The 23624-nt window shown below is 41.5% G+C and overlaps 2 protein-coding genes across 3 annotated transcripts in view; one reads left to right on the forward strand and one right to left on the reverse strand.

The window, feature by feature from the left end:
• Positions 1 to 454, forward strand: part of DPP7 (dipeptidyl peptidase 7) — a 31504-nt gene extending 31050 nt beyond the window's left edge. The window contains exon 14 of the mRNA XM_057410574.1: positions 286 to 454. Coding sequence (XP_057266557.1) covers positions 286 to 454 — 169 coding nt within the window. The remainder of the gene's footprint in view (positions 1 to 285) is intronic.
• A 2647-nt stretch (positions 455 to 3101) lies between these two features.
• MAN1B1 (mannosidase alpha class 1B member 1) lies at positions 3102 to 23075 on the reverse strand. 2 transcript variants are annotated; one of them, XM_057410590.1, is made up of 13 exons: positions 22898 to 23075; positions 20824 to 20932; positions 19725 to 19861; positions 18784 to 18944; positions 16689 to 16798; positions 15222 to 15407; positions 12875 to 13023; positions 12069 to 12257; positions 10813 to 11003; positions 9314 to 9434; positions 6707 to 6904; positions 6206 to 6337; positions 3102 to 5320 (listed from the first exon to the last, which is right to left on the reverse strand). In XM_057410590.1, the coding sequence occupies exons 1-13, from the start codon at positions 23036 to 23038 to the stop codon at positions 5117 to 5119; spliced, it is 2028 nt and encodes a 675-aa protein (XP_057266573.1). In that variant the 5' UTR covers positions 23039 to 23075; the 3' UTR covers positions 3102 to 5116. The 2 variants fall into 2 exon arrangements, with proteins under 2 accessions (XP_057266573.1, XP_057266574.1); XM_057410591.1 differs by lacking the exon at positions 22898 to 23075 and adding an exon at positions 21864 to 22006.
• Positions 23076 to 23624: the final 549 nt, after the last annotated feature.

Consider the following 23624-nt stretch of genomic DNA (forward strand, 5'->3'; position numbering starts at 1 on the left):
CCTGTAGCTGTCAGTCACGTGAAATAGTCCAGTGTCTCTTGGCATTAGCCATCAGCCTTCAGCCCCGGAGCACAGGACACCAGCCACCAATGCAAGGGAGAGCCTGGGGCTCTCCAGCCTGCCTCCCAAACTCTTTGTGGACACCACGCTGTAAGTTTTTTCCAGGGCATAAATATCAAGTACAAAACAGATAATCTGTCCGTCAGTTCCCTGGCTTGGCTTTCCCTGTGCGAGAGGCAAAGAGCTGCCCCCGCTGACCAGCTCACCCTGCTCTGCTTTCTCTAGAGGACACAATCCAGCTGACCCCCCATCCGTCACACAAGTGCGCAAGCTTGAAGCGAGCATCATCAACAGCTGGGTGAAAGCTGCAGGGATGGAAAGGGCACAGAAGCGCCCAGTGAGTATGTCCAGACCCACAGCCTCAGGCCTGGGAGTGAGGCTGCCACTACAATAGAAGACAGAAGCCTGCTGAGCTATGCCTGTGCCATTTGAGGAAGTGTTATCCAAGCTGGTGGAAATTCACCCTTCTGAAGTGTCTTAGCTGCCCCTCATCAAGCATCAAAACAAAAGCAAAATGCCAAATCTATGACAGAAGCCAAAAGCATGTTGTGCAGCTCTTGTGCCAACCTGCTTGCAGTGAGAGGGCCCTGGAAGGCCCAAGAACCGCCACTAGCATAGAAAGTGTGGTTGCATGAGGCACCTGAATGTTGAAGCTGAATGATTTTAGGCAAAAGGTGAAGATTAGATGACTAGAGTTGAAGCAGGGGTGGGGTCATTACTTACACAGGTTCAGAGGACTCCACCAGAAACCAGTTACATAAAAAAGACTCCGTTAGCCTCATCCAGTGCTGGGGGTTTGGGTGGGTTTTTGGTTTGTTTTTAACTTGCTCAAGAGATCTTTAGTCCTTGAGCTGGAGGTTTACACCTAGCAGTCATCCTGGTGTACTGCTGTCACTCGAGAGCTGCGCATTAGTGACCAGTAGAGCAGTTTGCTCCAGATTATCTTCAATCTTTTTAAAATAAATTACAAGTCTGTTAAAATGCGTGATGTGATTTCATGGCTTGGTAGTATGCCAGAGAAGATAAAACTGTTCAGGTGGAACAAACTCATCTTTGCACATCAGCAGGTGGGTTCTTACCTAATGGAATTACTATGCACCAATAAATACTAGCTTAAGTGTAGAAGTATTAAATCCTGTAATCAATTGGCTGCCTCAGTTGATCCATTTGCAATAATTTTATGACTTAGGGGAAGAGCCTCCCAGATCCCCAAAGGTTTACATTACTTACACAGGCACTCACAGCATTGCCTCAGCTTCTGTTCCACTGTTCAAACACAAGGCTTTGTGTGCAGTATTTGCACTGCTGGGTCCTCTCAGCCATCACAGTGTGACTGTTCTGAGCTACAGTGACAGTCACTGGTGTTTCACAATGTTTGGGTGCTGACAAAAAGCCTTTTTGCATACAACCTGTTTATCTCTTCCCTCTTCTTACAAAAGACCAAAGGTTCTGCTCCCATCAGCACTGCGGAGTGCAGGGGTAGGGAAGAGCAGGAATGGATGAAGTCCATTTATCAGATCTTTCAGACATGTACAAATGAAAGACAGTGTAGGGAAGACCTAGTTAGTCAAACTCTGGTCCCCAGGGAAAAAACACTTTGTTAGTGGAACTGCATCCTCATTAATCAGAATCCCAGACTGGTTTGTGTTGAAGACACCTTAAAGCTCACCCAGCTCCAACCCCCTGCCACGGGCAGGGACACTTTCCACTAGAGCAGCTTGCTCCAAGCCCGTCCAACCTGGCCAGGTTAACATAAAGCCACACGTAACACAGAAGGGTTCACATCAGCCAGTGCCATGGACCTTGCAAAACTGCCAGTTTCTAAAACCTGCAGTAGGACTTCAGTCCTCAGAAAGTGCAGAGATCAGATGCTGTGGCCCCATCCATCTACTGGATTTTCTTTGAGCAAGGTCTGTATTGTTTCCCGAGCTGTGGCTTAAAGCCCCAAATGTGAGTTCTCAGAGTCCCACAGCTGTGCAGCACAACATGGCTGTGCTCATACCCATTTCTGTTTCTCAGTGAAAGCATAAGTGAACAGCATAGCTGGGTGGAGCAGGGTTATTGTGTATTGGTTTATTTTAATTAGGAAAGGCACTCAAGCTCTTGGAGAGAAACCACAGCAGGTCTTTGTGCAAAAGAACAGAATGACTAGCTGAAGTGACTTCTGCAACATTCACCTTAAGCACCAGAAGCATACGAGCACACTGAAACACCAACAGGGATTCCTGAGCCAAAGCCTGAATTGCAGGGGCTGAGAACCAGAGAGTCCTCAAAAGAAAATCTTTCAAAGATGTGCAAAGCTTCTGTAGTGTTGGGGGAGCAGAAAGTGGAATTGAGATGGGCTGTGAAGCTCAGCAACTCATCTGACACAGCATATTGTTAAGCAAGTAGAAGCAGATCAGCAATTAAAATGACCTTTGCAAAAGAACAGGAAGAAGCACATGGACTTTTATCAGATTATTTAGGTTTCTGCCATTTCACATGTGATACAGGAGCCCTGAACAATCTTAACTTCAGATCTAAAGGATATAAAGGACAAGGACAGTAAAGCCACTTTGCAAAGAGGTTCAGTATCCCATGAAGAATAAGGTAGAAAGACAGTAGTTGAACAGGCTCAGCTAAAAGACAAGAAGTGTGTTTGGGGAAGTGATGATTTATTCTTCTTCAATTCATTCAGAAATGGATCATTACTTTCAAACCAATTAGAAGGAAAAAAAAAATATATATAACACAAACTCACACAGTCCCATTTGCAGAGTTGATTCCATTAAGACTAGTATAAGACTTCAACAACTGAAGGGTTTTGGTGGGATTTGGACGTACTCCACTTTCTAAGACATCTGTTTCCTCAGTAGCGCTGCCCTAAAGGTGAAACACCAAACTCTGCAAGTTTTAGAATCCACAGCAGAGTCATTGAGTCTGAGTTCAGTACTAGCTCCAACGGAAGGCACAGGCCAAGCAGCACCAGTCAGCAGGGCCTGGACAGTCTCACTGAGCATGGGGGGTTTCACTTTCTTTTTCTGTTTTGTTTTTTTTTAAAAAATCTTCAGTTTTGAGCCTCCAGCTTTTAGCCAAAGCTCAGCTCCTCAGAAGCACAAACCTGCCCCACAAACAGAAACACTGAAGGTGTTCCTCCCATCTTTAAACAGCATTTTCCTTCTTCGCTATTCATCAAAGGAAAACAAAAGTTTTCGGAGCAAATCAGTTATGCAAACAGCGGCTACAGCTACTGGATTCCAGTGCACATGTGAGAAATTGATTTCCAGGGTTACTGGTGGCGTGTGAACTGGAGCAACATTAACATTCTGCGCACACTTGTCATGTCTTGCAAATTCCAAGGTCCCTTTGACAACAGAAAAAGGTGCATTTAAATAATCTGTAGCATTTCTCCATTTCCATAAGCCATCATTAGTATATGGAATGATAAATATTCTTTAAAAGATTTAAACAGTGGTCCCAAGGGTAACTTCTGACCCCAGCAAACAGAACTGATACGCATAAAACAAATAAAAATGCGTCTTACTTTACAAATCAAAGGTTACAAATACTACCAAATACACAGAAAAAACAACTGTTACAGTCAGATTTCATTAGCTCCTGTAGCAGCCCTAGATTTAGAGGGAACGTACCTCACCACCACAACCTGCATTCCTTACGCTTCTCCCATTAAAGTGAGCAGAAAGGACATTTTGATGACAGCAGCCTCAAAAAGAAATAAGCATGTATCTGAGACCTTATCTGTGAATGCAGGACTGTCCAAGTAGCTACAAAACCTACAGGAAAAGCAATACAGAAAGCTGATTTCCAAATTCATAGTGTAAAATCTATTTGCACATATAAAAATGAAAGATCCCAGGGCTCCCATAAGATTCTTAAGAAAAAAAGGATCTGCTTTGTCTTCAAGCAACTGAACAGATTTCACGGATTCTATTGGGACCAGGAATTGCTGTAATACACTTGGACTGTCTGCTTTGAATATTATTTATGAAAAAAACTTCTACCCAAGTACTCCCAAGGAAAAAAAAAAAACAAAAAAAAACAAAAAACCTTGAGAATTTCTCCACAGTCCAAAAACGATGAATAACATGAACTCTGCTGTACACTTGTAAGCTTGTTTTTTGTCAAACACCTTACAATGCAATATCTGAACAGGAAGGGACAGAAGAAAGCTGACTTGGAATTATACCTAATGTGCTCAACAAGCTTTCCCAGTGCCCAACCTCAGAAAGCAGCTTTCAGTCAGAATACCTGAGTCTAACTGATGCAAATAATATATAAAACGCACGTGTAGTTTCACTTGTGTTTCACATTATCTCCTGCATTCCTGCAGATAAGTTAAAAAGCTGCAATAGCTCTACAAAATTATATACCACTTTGAACCAAAGCAGCAGCAAATTCTCTTCCATCATTCATTTCAACCAAAGTGCTCTATAAAACTAAGATGCTGTCCAACAGACGCTTTGCTGCTGCTTCCTCCAACGTGACGCAGCATAGCCGGGGAGGTCGGAATGAGATCAGAGTATCAGTAGCAATACTGACAGCTTTGCTTCTATCTGGGACAATGTCACAGTTCTTGGTTTATCCCACTTAGCACCTTAAACACTGTATGTTCTTATGAAGAAACAGCGCTGTAACCGAGTATTTCAGTGAATCCAGAACAAACCAGACACCTGTAGGCTTATTCCTTCTCTTCAGGAACAAGCCTGTGCTGTCAGACAACTCTCTGCATTCCCACTATTTAATGAGCATTTAGTAAGACTGACGTAAGTTGAGTTCTGGTTCACCAGAACCCCATGATTTCATGGTCCATTATTCTGTGAACCACATCATTAATACCAGGAAAACCAGCTTAGTATGGCACAGCTTGTCGATCCGAGAACCAGAGATTACATTTAAGACTGACATGACTTCTTCAAACCAGAGATGCTTTCCTAAAGGTTTTGTTTGTTTGATTTAAGCCAGAAAAGGTGCAATATAGCATCTCTCCTCAAACCCTGAATAGTAAAGTGACTTGAAGATAAAAATGCCACCACTGGAAGGTCTACTAACACCCAGTCTATGCTGGCACCCAGATAGGGAGTGGATGAGCTTCTGTGTTAAATACATATTTGTCAAGGTTGATTAAGTCTATGTCATCTGAAAACAGCAGAAACATGTATTTGAGCGTTTCCCCTAGGAAGAAGCTCTCCATCTTATCTCGTGGCTCTGGATTACTGGGATTCTGGACGTTATTAATGGAAGTATAACCACCTGTAGGAACCTGTGCACACAGAAAAAATAATAATATCAGAAATGTATATTTTGACAATCTAAATTATTTTCATTTCTTAATATCCAGATGCACTTGGAGAAGATAAGCGCTAAGAAACAGATCAGCATGTTTTTCATTCAATGTTTGTTTTTCATTCGCATGTAAAACTTCAGTTATGGAAAAAAATCTCTACATTTTAAAACAAACCAGAGGTTAAAATGAAACAAAATGTCTATTTATGCTTCATTTAAAGAGGTATCAAAAAGAACACGCCCTTGAAGCTTCTGGACAAATGTACAGGAAGTAACTAGAGAACTTCTCCATCAGAATTGGCCAAAGTACCATGCCTATTTCTTTTAAGTACAGACCACGGATATCACTGGCATCTAGGCCACACTTTTACAGCATGTAAGAGTGCTTGTATCTCCACAAGACTGTAGTCAGAATGAATACAAAAGCCCCTCTATTAAGGAATTAACACCACTTTGTGGCAAGCTTTTTTTCGGGGGGGGGGAGGGGGGCAGAGTAGCAGCAATTTCAACCAAATGATTTTTCAATCCAGCCAGGTTCTCCCCAGCTTCTTAATTCTAAAAAAGATCACAGCAGAGGTTCTAACAGCTTCCAAGAGGACACAGAGACACTTTGGTAGTCTGCATGCAGCCTCTGCATTTTGCTTTTTAATCAATGTAATGCAAGTTCTACCCCTGAATGTACTAAGCAGTGTATCTCAAACAGTAAGGCATCTCATGAACTTAGTTCTTCTGAGTGTTGTTACTAATATCCCTGCAGGTTTTTAATGACTGTTTAAAGATAACAGGTTATCAAAGTTCTTGTTAGAGAGCAAGTGAGCAAACACAGTGCTGACAGAACAAGGCCATTATAAGCTGACCTTACCCGTGTGTATTTATTGAAGTTCTGCAAGATTTCCCAGCCCCAGTCTTGGTATTTCTTATCACCGGTGAATCTGTACATATAAAAAAGGCTTTCCACAGTTTCTGGTCGCAGTAAGTTGTGCCTGTCTGCAGGCTGCAAGAGGAAAGAAAAATGGCAAGAATAATTCAGACATGGAATTTCCTCAAGGGGGGCTGAACTGGATGACCTCCAGAGGTCCATTCCAACCCTAACAATTCTTTGATTCTGTGACTTATCCAGGAAGAAAAACATTGATTCCCATATCCATCTACTCCAAACAGTGTATTATGCATACCTCAGCTTCTAAATACACTACAGGGGTAATTAAAGAAAAAGGCTATGGCACATCCAGAAAGCAAGGCAGCAAAAGAACAAGCTGCTCTACATCAAAGCACATCCCCCATACCCAGGTGGGAGTTTCAGCCACAGAATAGAGACACAGAAGAACCACCAAAGTACAGTTCAGGCCAGCTATCTGTTCACCTTGATTTCCACATCTTTGTGGCCCTTTTGTGCATGAAGATTGAAGTGTACAATCTCTGGACTGAGGCCTGTCTCCACTTGAGCATACATCTGGTAACAGGTTTCTATAAGGGCTTCAGCCAACTTCATATGATCTGCAGTCAGTCCATTGTGAGCTCCCAGTGCCAAAGTACCAGGCAAAAAGCAAACTAAGTGATCCTGCAAGACAAGACAACCTTTACTGAGTAAAAAAAAATACATAACAGGTATTTGTGTGTGTCTTTTTTTTTTACCCGCTTCATTATCTTCTTCAAAACACAACTTCAGGTACCAAGAATGTGAAGGTAACTTCTTAACACTCTGATGCAATGTAGCACAAGGCAGGAAGCACTATTCCAAAGACATCAATAATTTGGAAAAAGTACAAAATTGTTTTTATGTTTCTGGACAAAAGGTCCCAAGTCAGGGTAAGGGGGAAGAGACTGTCTTTTGGTTTACCAGATGTACATATCTCATACCAACTGATGAAGCAAAATCACCTACAGGTTATTCAGTAGAGACACCTAAAGGGACATCATGAAGGACAAACTGACCTTTTGCATTTAATTTTAAACTTAGAGATAGAAGTCAGAAAATACAGCTTTGGGGAAGGGCAAGAGGTCAGCTGAAGATTTTCCTCATTCTGAAATAGTCACCTTAGCATTAGTGTAAGAGAGACAACACCTGACATCAGTCAGATCCACTGATAAAACCAGGAAACACTGATAAGCTTTCAAGCATACCTCCATCTGAAAGCTTGCCTCCTTCTTTCAACTTTGTTATTTGGGATAATGAAAAGCTATTACCTCTCACACCTTTAGAGCATCAAAGTAGCAAGAGCATCACTGTTCCAGAGAGACTGGAATGCTACTAGCTCCCATCCCCACAGTCAGGTCTCCTAGACTCTTGTTTACAGCCAGCTGAATCTCACACATTCCAGGTACCTTGAACAAAATATCTTTGTCTCTTTGTGTATGTAATGGAATAGGGGCACCAGAGGATGACTGTGTGAAGAGCATTCCTGCTTGCTTTCCTAAGACAAAGCAGAAGCAATGAAAGGACTGAAGGGACATTTCTTGCTTAGTTTTTACTTGCCACAGCAAACTATTTGTTCAAAAGGCAAGAGAAGTATTACTCCAAGAACTGTACATTTGTAAACAACAGAAATTAACTTCATTTTTCAAGAAAGCTCAATCATCATAGTCAATTGAAGAACATGTCAGAAACCAGATAGTATAAAATGACCAAAACTCAGCTTCAGCAAAATTCAATTTGCAGTACAAGACTGACTGTCCTCTTTCAGCAGCTAATCCACCACTGATATTGGGAATGTAAGAACTGCAGATTCCTGTCACATATGGGATTTCAAACAATTCGTATCATTCAGAATGAAAGCTCAGCTCTCATCAATCAAAACCACAGTAAAACCACTCTGGTGCAAAAGGGGCACCCATATGGACCTTTAAATGCTTTGTCCAGTTCTTAAGGAAATGTGTCAGGGTGGTGAAGGTCAGCATAGCCATAGGAGACAAACATCACCAACTTTTCCAGGGTGAGATACCTGTCAAGACTTTCACCAAACCATCACTGATTGAATACCAGCACTTTGACTCAGTGGAACAGAAGCAAGTGTACTGACACATGCAGGAGCCTAAGCCAACTCTGAGAATTCAATTCTGTCACATCTTGGGATGGGGGAGCTCCCCTCTACCCAAAACCCAGGCTCCAGTCTTGCTCACAGCAGGTTTGGAGAGACCCTGTGAAACTCAGATGCAAGAAACACCAGCTGAAAACCAGAACTGAACATCTCAAAGCCACTACATTAAGAAACCAAACAGGTCACAGAATTCACTAAAGATCACTTCAGGTATTGAAAAGCTATGTGTAAGGTTACGCATACACTGGTAATACACCACTCATCTTCAAAAAAAGTCATACACAATTTTACATTTGCATGAGACCTTTAACAGAAAGGTCTTAAAATGCACTTTAAAGAGTACTGGATGCACAAATTAAGAGCAGGAAGTTAAGCTCAATCAATTCTTCCTACAGCAAACACCATACAGTTTACTGAATAATCCTACATGTAGGAAAAGAAACAAGTGTCATGGACAGAACTCTCCATAATTATCAGTAACACAATATTAAATCACTTTGTTCTTTTTTGAAGGTGAATCCGACAAGCCCAGTGTGCAAGTGTCCATGTACACTTTTTAATTATGGCAAATAAATACTACATACAATAGGCACTGCCTTAACAGTTTCAGACACTGGAATGTTATGACCAAGGCAGAAAAAAAAGAGAAAGAAAACGTGACTCCAGCACCAAAATTTTCAGTCTTACAGGAACATAAATTGACTTACTAAAAGAACTCAAAAAAAAGGCCCCTGGTTTGCATGGATGACTAGTATCTACAAACTAGTTACTCAGCACTGCCATCACACTGGCTATATATGTGTCTATCTAGGGAGGAGGGAAGGGGGAAAGACAGCACAGAAGCTTTGTGTTTGCCTGTCCCCATGTTCATTTTTTTTGGTGCTGGTTTTTGTTTTCTTCTATTGTTTTTTAGATGCAGCTGTAGTTCTCACCATCTTGGCACTGAAATGGCCATGAGCAAGTTCTCCTACAAAAGTAAGCTTCTTTGGTTGCGATCTCTGAAGAAGATGCTGTTTCACTCCTTCTATGGCTCTCATATAGTCTTCCAACAGCCTGTGAATTAAAATCATTCACAGTTGGCTTACATATACGCAGTCAGAACATATTTAATCACAGATAATGTTCAGCACAATCCTTTCAGAGACTCTTATTTCAGTCTACATAACAATATTTGACCAAATGTGAAAACTGACCTAAAAGACCCTCAAAGTCACCACCAACTGGCTATTAGGTATGACTACCATCTAGCAATATTTGGTTTATTTTTCAAGTAAACCCTAAATTTAAATACCAAAGAAAACAGACCTCCAACTATGTTTCTAGGCAATAACCAAACCTTATTTCAGGAACGCTTAGAAGTACAGTAATTGAAGTAAGAGAAAAATCTCAGCTGGTGAGGAGCTCTTGGAGGCCTCTACTTCAACACTCTGCTCTGAAGCAGATCCAATTACATCTGATTGCCTGAGGTTTATCCGAGCAATTTGTTAGTTTCTACATCCAGAAATGCAATAGTATCTCCATCCAAAGGTGGACATTCGACAATTTTGAGCAATCTTTCCCAATATTTGACTACTATCATTGTGAAATACTGTTTCACAGTATTTCATTAGAATTTCCCTTGTTTCAGGGTACTTTTATGTACAAAAAAACACCTGCTGAATAATTCCATACTGAGATTCACAAAATGCTATCATTCATGGTCCCATGGTCTCTTTACAGTGAGGTATGGCTTGGGAATTGCAGTGATCAAGTTTTCTTTGTAGAGATGCACCTGCTCAGATATAAAGAAATGCCTCAGAGAGACATGGTGTCACTGCATGAAACCCTTCAATGTGAACAAGTCCAACATAATTGGCTTAGAAGCAGACAAAAACTGCTTGGATTTTTTTATCTTGTTTCAGAGGAAACCTCCTTTTCCAATACCTCTAATTCCTCTGCTCCTTGCAAACATTTTCTTTCATTTATCCAGTGCAGATAAAAGAAATATAAGAGACCTAAAGCAAAGTTTACACAAACATCAAACTTCAGATTTCTCTTCTTCTGAAGGGAAGTTTTTCCTTATGGATTAAATCTCCCACCTCAACCATCTTTCCCTGACAGACCAAGGGGAAACATATGGCTGGTGAAATTAAGTACCATCAGTATTTCAGAAGTGTCTATTCTCTGCAAAGACTTAATTCTCCTCTATGTAACACTCCTCACATCTAATGTGAAGAAAAATTTTCTGAGAAGGAGAAGTTTTGAGACTAAGCCTAACTCTCACCAAGCTACCACAGGTTCTTCTTGCTTGCTTAGCTTGCTTTTAAAAACAAGGATATTTCCAGTTGACTGTTGGGCACATGCATTATTTTTCTTTAAGTAGCAAACTATGACAGGAAGTTTTACAGCTCACACAATTGTCACACCAATATGAGAAGCAGAAAGAACTTACTCATTTTCTTTTTTCCCACCCTGAATCCACTGCTTGAGTAAATACTCATAGTAGCTGTCTGCTCTGGCTCCCAGAGTATAGACACCCAAGTGAGTGAACTGCCCGCTGTTGGTGTTTATGAACATAGGCACTAGTCCATCATTTTTCCCTGAGAGGGTGTGAACATGTTTCATCACCTCATCTACAGCTTTCTAAAAGAAAGAAAACAGAAAATATGAATTACAGGTATAAATGAGGCACAAAACTGTAGCTTGTAACTTCAGGCCAATAACAAACCTTTAACTATTCTTCCTCAAATTACCATCAGGGACCTCAAGTTCAGCTTATGCAATATATTATATACAGGATTTAAAACTTTCTGACTCTCAAATCATGAAGTTCTGGGTACATTTAAGTACTCTGAAATAATTAAACCATTTCCTTTCCATCAAGGAAGCCCACTTGAAAGCCAGTACTATGGCAAAGGACTCTGATGTGACTTACTCATATTTGCAAAATAGAAGTCCAGCTAAAGTAACAACTACATGAAACAAACAATAGCTAAAATGTCCTTAAATAACTGCAGTCTTCAAAACTTGAGCTGTGGATAGAGTTAAAAACAATAAAACAACTTGCCCAAACAAAAGAAGAGTGGAAAATATTGTTTTCTCTGGAATTATTTTTATTTCAACTAACTTTTCATTATACTGTGACCTGCTGTCAGACCCTTACCTCGTGAGACATATTTGACTTCCTTGGATAGCAACATTACGGTTTTGTTCTTTGTATTTAGATAATGACATCAACAAATGGTTCACAGGACATCTTAAAAAAGGAATTTTAACAGTCCCCTGCTCAGGGGAACGTATTTTCTCAAAATCTGACAACCTAATGTTAAACAAAAATGTCAATGAGAAAAAACTGGGGGGCTGCGAGAGGGAAGGATGGCATCTGCTCTCATTTTGTTGTGATCTGAGTTTGCTGTTTGTTTTGTTGTTGTTTCGGGTTTTGTTGGTGGTTGGTTGGTTGGTGTTTTGGGTTTTTTTTGTAAATCAAAATCTGTTTCTGAGGAAAAAAAAATATTCACCTCCACTACTCCTTTTTTTATATTTAAGACAGTAATTGGAAATTCACTGATTCTTTTCCTTCCCTCATCTAGTGTTTCACAACTCATTTATCGCTTAGAGACTAGAGAGACCATGTGTATTGATGGAGAGTCAGCGGTGGAGTTGTAGAGAGGTGGAAAAAGAGAAAAACACCAACTGATTCTTCCATACCTGGAATTTCTGATCGCCAGTGAGACGAGAGAGCTCCCTAAACTCCAGCTGAATACTGGTCACCTCTGCCACAGTGCTGTCAGATGTCCAGCGAGGCGGATGTGCAGTGCCCCGGCCAATGTTGACATCAGAATATGGTATCTTGGAGGGGGTCTTGAATGCTGGCATAAGCCTGTTTCCAATGTCTTTCTAAAGAAAACAAAAAAAAAAAGGACAAAACAACAAACAAATACACACACACCCCTTTAGATTTGCTTTCACCAAGAAGAGCAAAAAAGAGAGAACAGCAGCTTAGTTTTATATGGTACAAGAAAGCCAAGAATTAAAAAAGGTTATGGATTTCCTCATAATAATGACTACAGACTTTCTACCTTGTTTCTATCATGCCTCAGATGAGTCTGCAATCCCTATGCAATGTGATGTAATTTTGAAGTCACTGACTTCACCTAGGGAATCTAAAGAGGTGACTGATGCTCTTAAGACACGTAGAAAAGGTGACAAATGACGACTATTATTCTTTGCCATTTATTTCTTTTTATGTTTTATGAACTTTATTATGCTCAGCTCTTCATCAACAGAAGAACAGACATATAAGAATACCTGATACAGCACAGATCTGAAGTTATCCAGAGAGCAAAAAGAAGCACAGGCTTAAAAGAATAATGGTAAATCCCTTCCCCACCACTTTAAGTATGAAACTGTCAAAAAAGAGCAACATTCAGCTTTTTGATGAATACTCCCTCAACTTTGTCCAATGTAGAATACATAATCCAGTTGTTAAACTAGTTGTAAAACTAGTCACTCACAGCTTTTTCCAGGAAGAGGCTATCTCCAGAGAGATGGTAGGTGCTCAGCAAGCCCCCCAGGATACGAATGGTGCTCTCAAAAAGGTTCACATCCACATTTTTATCAAATACTAAATTGTTTGCTACCCATTTTCTTGCTTCTTCAAACTCTGTAAAGTATAAAAGTAGTTCAGTTATGAACCTCTGGCATGTTCCAGAAACTAGACTAGAGGTACTAGTACTCCATATATCCATGACAGTTACTTATATCTATCTAGGGTGATCGTAATTTTAGATGGAAAACTAAAATGAAGAGCACATGCTGGGAGGAGTTTGACTATCACTGGCTTAATTCTTACTCAGTATACATGACAGATGCAAAGACAGAAATACCTAGGAAAATAAAGAGTTCCTAGTAGTCTAAAAAAAGAAGAAATTGAGGAATTCTTTATTAAAATAGTCCAGAAATTGACATTGTCTAAGTCTGTCCATTTGACTTGTCAAGAGAATTCATTATGCTTCCACAACAGCCTTATGAACTTTTTAATTAAATCTTTTTAAACAAAAGCTGTTACCTACCAAGGTAACAGGTAACATTTTCACTTAAGAGCCCTTACTGCCTTTAGTCTAGCCATGTTCTGGGGAGCCTGCCTCCTGCTTCAGCACTTAACCCCTACAATCCCAACAGCCTGCAAGTTTTTCTGCAGAAACAGAAAGAGTTGTTTACCATGCTATGAATTCAAAAAGGAATGTAAAAAAGACAAAACAACCCATTTTAGACTCAACAGTCAGTTTAGCAGCAGCACCACTCAGTGATTATTGCACTGGGACTAACTCCATGGTGCAGATGAGTTGGCTCACGCCTCGTAACTGTGAAGACTAAGCTATCTCAAACTCTCACACCTTCCAGGAACTCCTACTTGTGAGCAGCTGCAGAATAATCACCAGCTTCCCAGAAATGGAAAGCATTCCACAGGAGCTTAACTCTAAAGCAAAAAGATGCCTCTGTGTTCCCACGACAAAAAAAATGTCTTGGTGGTTGGGTAAATACTGGATGTTGGTCCACTGAGAACAACAGCACAAACTCCAGTGTCAGATGCCAGCACTATCCTCTTTCACACAAGCATCAACATTTACCAGCTTATAAGAAAGATTAACTTTCATTTATATTGTTATTTATATTTAACTTTCATTTATATTTTGTTATTCAGAAGAAACCCAGGAGATCTCTAAGCCAATCAGAAGAATAACTGCTATAAAATATGAAGAAGCCTTCACCAAGAACTCATTTTGAACACAGCTAAATAACTAATAATTTATTTTAAAAACTCTATGCAGTTAATCATTAGCTTTTTATGAGGAAAAACAAATAGCAGCACACTGTCAGTGTGGTGAAACTTTAAGACAGGCTGCTCAGGACTACAGCTGCAGACACATAATATGGAGTTTTCATTTAATTTAATGTTTTACACAAACTTCAAAGTTAGGAGAGACAGAACCATGAAAATTTTGTCTTATTATTGCCCCCTTGTGAGCAGCTCTGTTCTTCCTATCCTGACACAAGAAACTGCATGATCAATACAAGCTGACAGAGGTGGCCATCTACCAAGGTTAAATAATGCACTTCCAGAAATTTTTTAATTACCACTAAAAAAAACCAAACCCTGCACCACATTAAAATAACAGACCAAAGAAAAAAAAACAACCAACCAACAACAAAAAACCCCTCTGAACTACCGATTAAGCAACTTTTTTTGCAAAAGAATTGCAGCACCTTTTACTAAGTTTTTAAAATAGGCTTGAAAGTCTTCTAACATAATCACTTCCAGAATAAGCGTGAAAAAAACACAGAGAGCAGAACAGTTCTGGAAGGAGGTACTGAACCCTTCTCCATCCTTTGGTTCCTTACAGAAACAACTTTCTTAAATCCAGGCATGAAATACTGATATTAGGTGTGATAAAACACAACCTAGGAGCTTACAGAGCTACTCAAGACTGAAGGGCACAAGGACAGCACTAGAGTCTTAGTAGAGAAGCAAAAAATCATGAGGCTTATTAAAATGTTCCTCAGTTTCTAGCAGATATATCCACTGTTAAAATGCAACAGTGAAATATTTTCTTTTCTGGCTCAAAATGCTATTCCAAGAAAAATGGTGTCCTATAATATAGTTGTTGGGGGGAGGGAATTTAGTTTTATACTTACTGTTTTTCTACATATGTGTGGGGGTATTTACCTTCACAGGAAAACTAAATTCATTGGCCACACATAATAAATGTTACCCTCAGAACTCGGAACTGTACTACCTAAACAGAAAATATGGAATTCTTTTAGAGGGGAAAATATGGAGGAGGAAAAAAAAATTGTTACCTTCTTTTAAGCCTAAAATCCACATGGTATCCAAGGCATCTATTAAGGTAAGCCCAAGTCCAAACCACTCGTTGTAGGACTTGGACAAAGGCTTCAGCTCGTCATGGCCCCAGGCAAATTCCTTATATCCTTTCCATGCATGGCGGAATGCTTCTATCACAGCAATCTGACGGTCGTTTATGGGCACTGCAAAAGGAAAATGGCAGCTTGCTCAAGACTTCTGCAGGGGAGTTATGCAGCTATACTGGACACCATTTTGCTGCATTCTATCCAAAATAAACTTTCTTTCAAATTCAATGATCAGTGTAATGGAAAAGCTATCCTCATGTTATTCTTTCCAGTACAGCCTTTCTTCTGTGGAATAATCAGTCAGTGTTTCTGGTCAGCAATTCAGCCAGCTGGAAACTGAGATCCTTCCCTGGCCAAAAAAAAGTCACTTTTACAAATAAAACATTAAAATAATCACAGAGTTGTTAGATGAGTGTCATTAAAGCTCAAAGACTTGAAAGTCAGGAAATACTGGAATTAAGATTGCTTAAATCACCTGTAATTCAGCTGCTAAATACATATGCTTAACAAAACAATCCTCAGCTAATTTACCACCTAGCAGTTTTGTTTCAGCTTCTCTTATTCATTGCCTTCTGCTAAATTTAAAATCACTTACACAAAATGATTTCTCTTATATTTTTCATTAAATGCAAAAAAGGAGGAAAATTTACATTTTCCATCTTGGGTAAAGCCATGTCTTTTTTCCATGGTTCCACTGAAATTTTTGCTTGCAACATGCCATGAAGTTGAGCTCATCTTAAATATCCACCATGAAAAACTTCAAGCCCACTAGCTGAAATTTTCAAAAACGAGAAATAAAGTTTGTCTAGAGTGGGAAACACCAAGCAGCATGACTAATCCCTTACATCTTCTGCTAGCAAGAGTCAAATATATAACAGGCTGTACTTATCATATCAGAACTTCCCTGCCTGAACCCAGAAAACAGAACAACAGGCTCTTTACTTCACAGGACAGCAACTACAAAACCAGCTTCTACAGCCTTCTGTTGAGCACTAAAAATAGTTATAGTTTGATTCAGGGAGGAAGTCACTTTCCCTGTATTTGAAGAACAAAAGGAAACCGCTGCTGAAAAAGCAAGCTGTCCCCTTCAGGCTCTCTCTCTTCAGAATATCTTTCCCTGGGTAAAAGATGGGAATGTCTGCCTCCTCCCAGAGGCTATGTTTCAAAGATTTGTCACTAAAATTATTTTCAAATTCTGAAGGTGAGTGAGAGTGAAGAGTGTCATGGTGGAATAAGGACACTGAAAGGCTTGGCTGTTTGAGGTAAATCACCTCTCCTACACTTTTTGTTTCCTTTAATTAAAATAAATAAATACAGCAGATTTGTGTGGGCAGGAATTACACAACTTCAACCATGAAAGTGAACAGATATAAAGGTATAATTAACTGTACTGTTTACCTGGTTCCTTCTGGTCTTCAGCTTCCACAGATGAAGGTTTCTCCGATTCCTTTTTTTTACTAGAAGGAGGTTCAGTGCTTTGGTCAGGTTCTATCACTGCTCCTCTCCAGCTGCAAATCCAAGAGATTGTAATTAAGACTTAACCTGACCCCAGAAAAGTCATGCAAATGAATGGGACTTATTTCTGCATTTCCTTTTTCTCACAATACTTTGATAAAACAGGAGCTGGATTTTGTATCAAAAATCAAAATAACTATGTTGTCCACTAGATAATTTTTCAGTTCAGAGAAAGAAATTTGCACCAGAGAAATTTTACTGGATTAAGAAATCTTACAAGTTCTTGGGATTTCATTAAATATCTTGGCAATGGAACTTAATAAAGTACTTCTAAAAAAGAATTAAAAAACTTGAGAATGATGTATTAAAAGCACAAACACTAAATGGTACCACACAAATGATCATAATCAAAAAATCATGAATATGCACAAAGGACAAGCCACTTAAAGCACCTGCTTTACTACCAAGGGGTTCACAGCTTTCCCTACCACCACAGATGAGTGTATCAGTTCTTACAGGGTTATATTAAGAATCTCCTGAAGGAAATGTCTTTCAGAACTGACTTCAAGCCAAGTCAAATTCATATCAAGTTGAAATGATCTCAACCTTGCTGTTTAATATACAGGTGTGTTGCCTTTGAGTTCATAATACGCCTCCTAAGGGACCCAGGCTTATAGGACCTCTGAAGTTTGTTGCTTACAGTCAGCACACCTTATGACTTACATAAATCATATCATTTCTCACTTTCATCCTTTAAATTTGTAACTAGTCTTCATTATGCTTTCATTGCTCTCCTAAGTTTTCCTGTTGCCTGCCATTTAACTCTATGAGCTTAGTTTATAAGCTTCTGCTTATGCTATAGGAATAAAACAAAGTCATTCTGGGAGGTTTCAGGTACCAGCAGCCAAAATGCTGATGTAAGCATGGTTCTAATGCTATGATCAGCTCAGCTGTGCCAGTCCTGAAAAGGACACAAATATAATAAAAAAACAAGCCTAGTGTTCCAAATCTTAAGAAATTCTGCTGAACATGTAATAATCTTTTCTATATCCAAGATACAGCCCTTCAGTTATTCCCAAATCAAAAGATTTAGATCAATAATATCTTGGGGAATAATTTTGTATAAATATAATATGGCATCATAGACCCTCTGTATAAGATATTACTGTATATGCATAAGAGGTCTTTGAACTTAATATTTTGTAAAAAAGGAGTAAGCCTGCATGTACAGCTACATGCATATAACTACATACACATGTACAGCTTCTGCCAGTTGAACTTCGGCTTAAGTCCAACTGTTTAGTGGCATCATACCCGTAAGTAGCACTGACACTGGTGTAGTTGTCCAAGTCTGGCCCAGGACACAGACACCTGTGAGTATGAATGGACTGATAATGGTTCATTAATATTTACAACAAAACAAATGGCAGAAACCTACAGTCACTGAGAATTCTCCTAAGCATTAGGAGTATCCAAGTGTATTAGAAATACAGTCTTGTAGAGCTCCAAATCTTCTGCACCTCTGTGGTTCAAACAGTAAAACCAGAAAAGCTGCCTGTTCACCAAAATTACATATATCGGCCTAGCAGTATCAACAGCTGTCAGGCCAGACCTGAGAACAAATATATCATAGAATCACTGACTCACAGACTGGTTTGGGTAGGAAGGGACATTAAAGGTTATCCAGTTCCAACCCCCTGCCACAGGCAGGGACACCTTTCAGTAGAGCAGCTTGCTCCAAGCCCTGGTCTTGAACACTGCCAGGGATGGGGCAGCCACAGCTTCTCTGGGCAGCCTGTGCCAGCACCTCAGCACCCTCACAGGGAAGAACTTCTTACTGAGATCTTATCACAGTCTCCCCTCCCTCAGTCTAAAGCTATTCCCACTTGTCCTGTCACTACCCTTGTAAAAAGTCCCTCTCCAGGAAAGAAATCAACTCCAGGCAATAAAAAGCTCCTACAATTTTCAGTCCAATAGCCAATGGATCTGGGTGACGGTGAGGAGGGAGAACACTGTAGCCTGCTGGAAACATTTTTACCTGATAACAGATTTCTCTGTTTTCTCTTCTTTATCAGCCTGAACCAGCTCTTCTACAATCCTGCTGCTGCCGCGTCGGGTATTCAGCCTTACATCCTTCCGTGCTTGCTTGATCTGGAGATTGGAAGGACCACGCCGAACATGGGGAGGTTTTGGTGGCTTCTGACAAAATGAAGAAAAAAATATTTTGCTTGTTACGTTACAGAGATGGTGAAATTTCAAACCACAAATCAACAGCATTCCAGTGTTAAACATAACTTCAGCTAAATCTGATTTTGATATAGTATCAGCATGCAAGTTCTGCCCTGAACGGAAGGTATATTAAAAACCTTGGGGTTTTGTTCTAAACTTGTGGTAAAATTATACAGTTAAGCTTACACTGATAATTTACTTTTAAACTACCTCTACTGCTATGCTCTACATTAACCACGAGTCCTCTACTCCACTAATCCACAGTTAGTTCATGTTTACTTTCCATCGCACCCTCCACAAATGTAACCCTCCAAAACCTCTAACATCTGTTCTATTTGTTGCTATTTTTCAGGCTACCAGAAAAGCTGTTCTAGTTCAGTGTGACACTATATCCTATGTCTCATATTCAGGCACAACTCTGTTTAGGCTCCTCACTGACATCCAAGTCCAAACAAATTAATCATAGCAGGAAAGAAAAGCCTCAAGTAAGAGGTCACTGTGACCTGAAGTCCTGGCTCTCCTACACATATCAGTGATTGAGAAATAGTATACTGAACACTTAAATAAAAAAAGGTAAAGCCAAGAAATATTATACCAAAGGCCTTCCTGACTGGAGAGCATTACACTCAGAGCAGACTTTTATTGTAAGCTGTAACTCCCTTCTCCTCAACAGCTGTTGGAACCAAGCACTATTTACAGCTTTCACAAACTCTTTGGCAGCTGTATAAAACTGATTTCTTATCATAGTACCTGTGGTGAAAGCTCTGGGTAGTCTCCAAGGCTGGCATCTGCTTTCTGGGGTGCTGGTAGAACAGCTGGATTTGCCAGCTTTAATCCAGGAATTTCTGGTTCTGAATTCTGATCATCTGACGATTTGCTTGTTATACCTAAACACACAAAACTGCTCAGCACAAGGAATCAACAGTTTAGGCTCCGGCCAGAAATTCACAACAGCTTTCTGCATTCACATACTACATGCACATCCAAAAAGTCTTTCCATTCACAAAACATTGAATGACACACACTAATTGTTAGATACAAAGTGTCTGCTAGTATTAACACTCTCCCTAATATACAAGGGGGATGCTAAAAGGCACATGCTTTTTATTAACTACTGTTGGTTTAGCTTCTCAATACAGGCAGTAAGAGAGTATCAAAGGTAAATGTGCCTTCGTATTCTAGAAAAGCTTGGAATTTCTAATCTGATGTACAGTCAAAGCCAAGAGAGGATTATCTTGGGCCTACAAAGATGTTGGGGAGGGACTCTTCATTAGGGATTGTAGTGATCAGACAAGGGGTAATGAGTTCAAACTTAAACAGGGGAAGTTTAGGTTAGATATAAGGAAGAAGTTCTTTACTGTAAGGGTGGTGAGGCACTGGAATGGACTGCCCAAGGAAACTGTGAATGCTCCATCCCTGGCAGTGTTCTAGGACAGGTTCGACAGAGCCTTGGGCGACATGGTGAGGTGTCCCTGCCCATGGCAGGGGGGTTAAAACTAGATGATCTTACGGTCCTTTCCAACCCAAACCATTCTCTGATTCTATGATCTTATTCTACTGTTTAGATTTGGGTTACCAATATCTACACACAAACATAAAAAAAACCACCCTCATCCTCCAAATCTTCACCAACTAAAACAAGACATTACTCTAGTCAAGATAAACCATGAAAGGGCAGATGAAGAGTATTTCTGATTAAGTAGAAACCAGTCATCCAAACATAAAATCCTGCACTTTAATTGATACATCCAGTCACTGTCAATAAAAATAAAAACTAGTGATAAGAACGACAACAATCTTTTAACTAGAGCATGGCATTCTGTAATTCCAAGCTATACAGGACACCTACTTTTCCATGGTTCCCCCATGCTTGTGTATGAAATGACACCACAGATTGCCAAGAAGGCAAACAGGAAGAGGATTACGCTCCGCTGCAGTCGAGACAGCTGCTTCCATTTCTTTAGGAGAGAAAATAAGTAAGAGGAAGAATACTTAATATGGCATAAAGATCCTACTCAGTCAAAAATAAACACAAAACTGAGTAGGTTTAATTTTACCCTCTACTTCCAACTGCAGACATCCACTGCTTATTTTCTTCAATGATAAGAGAAAACAAAAATATAACATGCTAGCAAACAGCACAGCAGGCTCAGAGAAACATCAGAGCCACTTGCTGCAAGAACTTCAGAGACTGCCAAACATTGAGACTCCCAGAGAGCATCACCCAGTGTGCTGAGTTCCACCGCAACCTCCACTGCTTGACCTGCGCATTTGCCCAGGTGTCAGGGGAAACAAGCCAAAAGCCTCTTTCCTCCCTCTGGCTGCAGAACACACATGCAAAATAAGAAACAGGAGAAAGTGGTACAAAACCTAAAAACATTACTGCAGCAAAGAAGAAAGACTCACAACAGGCTAAGTACCAGTCGCAGGACAAGAAGAGCCCGGCCTCCTGCCTCTGACAGACACAAACGGAACTGTCAAAGGCGCAACACGAAAATGAAATAAACCAACAGAAAAACTAACAAGACAAAACCACAATGTTTTCAAGCTTAGTCCTGGGCAAAAATGTGTTTTCAAACCGAAGTACATACAACAAAATCACTAAAAGTCAGACAGCAAATGCTACATTAGCCTAATAGAAAAGTTTCCTCCACTTAGAGAGCAGTCGGAATTAATGTTTAACTGCTAAATTACCATTTTGTTAGTTTTCTAACAGTCTTGTCAATATTCCCCAGAGAAGCATTTTGCCTGTAATTACTGGTTCTGGCATAAAGAGAGTGTGATTCAGTCCAACACTACACTTGGGAACAACCTGCAGTTCCCTACAAACTACTCTACACCCCATAGCACTTCCCATAGTCCTCAGTGAAGAACTGTCCATGTACTCACATTGCCAAGCCCCACAGCCCACATTTCCTGATGTCCTCCCACAGTGCCAGCAGTACAGTAACCCTGTAAAAGCTGCCCTATGCACCCATCAGCAACATGCTGATCCCACTCCTGCACCTTCATCTCCACCTGCATGGCAAATCATACCAGTTGCAGAAGGATGCTTGAAACCCAGCAGCCCTACTTCTTCAGGGCAGGATATGAAAAGAGGCATTGACTGTGGTGTCTTGGGGTGGGTAGGAATGAGGCAAAAATACATGAGGGTATTTATTCACTTTTTTTGCCAACAAGGAATAAGGATAAAAGGAAGGGTTATCTTGTCCTTTTGACTCACATTTTCCCACCCAGCCTCTTCAGCCCAAGACTGTGGTAAAGCTGCCTGCCCAACTCTCACCCCCAAGTGGCAAGAAGGTCACTTCCATACAGTTTTGCTGAAGCTTTGCTATCTCCTCACACTCAAGTCTTCCCACAGAAAACAGAACCATTCCCTTTATCCTCCCAGGGAAGAGGACAGGGCCTCAAGCCCTAAAACAGGGAGCAAGGGCACCAAGACGATATCTCCCCACTCCGCCCGCGGCCGGAGAGCACAGTGTTGCCTCCCAAATGCCCACTAACAGACGGCAGGCTTCCCCTCAAACACACACCGCGTCCCCCTGCCAGCTCTCTTGCAAAAACTTAAGCTGTGACTTCGAGCACCCTCACTCAACCTGTGCCCCACAAACCCCAGCCAGGCAGGGAGCTGCCACCCACCACTACCGAGAGCAGGGCACTCGCCACGGGCCGGCTCTCCCCAAAGACCAGGGCACCCCCCTGGCCCCATACCCAACTCGGAACGGGGAGGGCGGGGCCAAGCCAGGACCCTCCACACACAGCCCAGCGGCAGGGACACTCCCGACCTTGCGCTCCCCCAGCCCAACACGGCTTCCCCACTGCTCCCCCCTGCATCCAGCCGGGGCTACCCAGCACCACCCTGCGGCCCTCCACCCGCGCCAGGCCGGGCCCCCCTCACGGCGCGGCGCGGGTCCCGCCCTCACCCGCCAGCAGGAGCGCCGCCTCCAGGCCTTGCTGTTATTGTAGCCGCCGGGCCCCACCGCCGCCTCCTCCGGGCTGAGGGTGACGGAAATGAAGTCCCGGCGAGGCGGAGAGGCGGCGGCGGCGGCAGCAGCCGAGTACATGGCGGCGCCTCAGGGCCCGCAGCCTGCCCGCCCACCGCCCCGCGCGCCAGCCGCCATCACCGCGCCTCCTCCCGGCCGCTTCCGGGCGCCGCTCTAGGCCGGGAGCACTTCCGGGATCCTATGGCAGCGGCCGCCGTGGGGAAGGGGAAGCGGGAGTTGGGCTGGTGGCAGTTCCGAGCGGAGCCACCGGGTACGCTGGCACGGGCACCGCTTTCGGGCGGAGGGCAGGTGCTGCTTGGGGCTGAACATCTCTTGCTCTTTCCGCTCGCTGTCCCTCACTTCACTTGTCTCACTGTGAGGGCCCTGCCCAGCGAGCCTTCAGCTGCCTGGGCAGGAAATGGGATGTAAGGAGAGGCGGGGAGCCCCTCGCTTTTCCTCTGTTGTGAGACTATAATGTAGAGACCAGTCACAGAAATACTGGCATGAAAGAAAAATAAATGGAAATATGCATGTGGAAGGTCTTCAGGGAAAACAACTTGACCAGAGAAGGGCCTTCACACTCAAATAACAGAATCCCAGAACCGTTAGGGTTGAAGGGACCTCTGGAGATCAGCCAGTGCAACCTCCTGCCAGGGCAGGGCCACCC

Source organism: Pezoporus wallicus, unplaced genomic scaffold (genome assembly GCF_028554395.1).
Source record: "Pezoporus wallicus isolate ANWC-B61680 ecotype Strahan unplaced genomic scaffold, APGP_CSIRO_Pwel_v1 contig_8071, whole genome shotgun sequence".
Lineage (NCBI taxonomy): Eukaryota > Metazoa > Chordata > Aves > Psittaciformes > Psittacidae > Pezoporus > Pezoporus wallicus.

Coding starts and splice junctions, on each gene's coding strand:
- MAN1B1 (XM_057410590.1), bottom strand. CDS start 23,038: ATGTACTCGGCTGCTGCCGCCGCCGCCGCCTCTCCGCCTCGCCGGGAC. Junction 15,408..16,688: donor TGAAGACCAGAAGGAACCAG/GTAAACAGTACA, acceptor TTCCTTTTGCAG/TGCCCATAAACGACCGTCAG. Junction 6,905..9,313: donor GCCATTTCAGTGCCAAGATG/GTGAGAACTACA, acceptor CTTGTCTTGCAG/GATCACTTAGTTTGCTTTTT.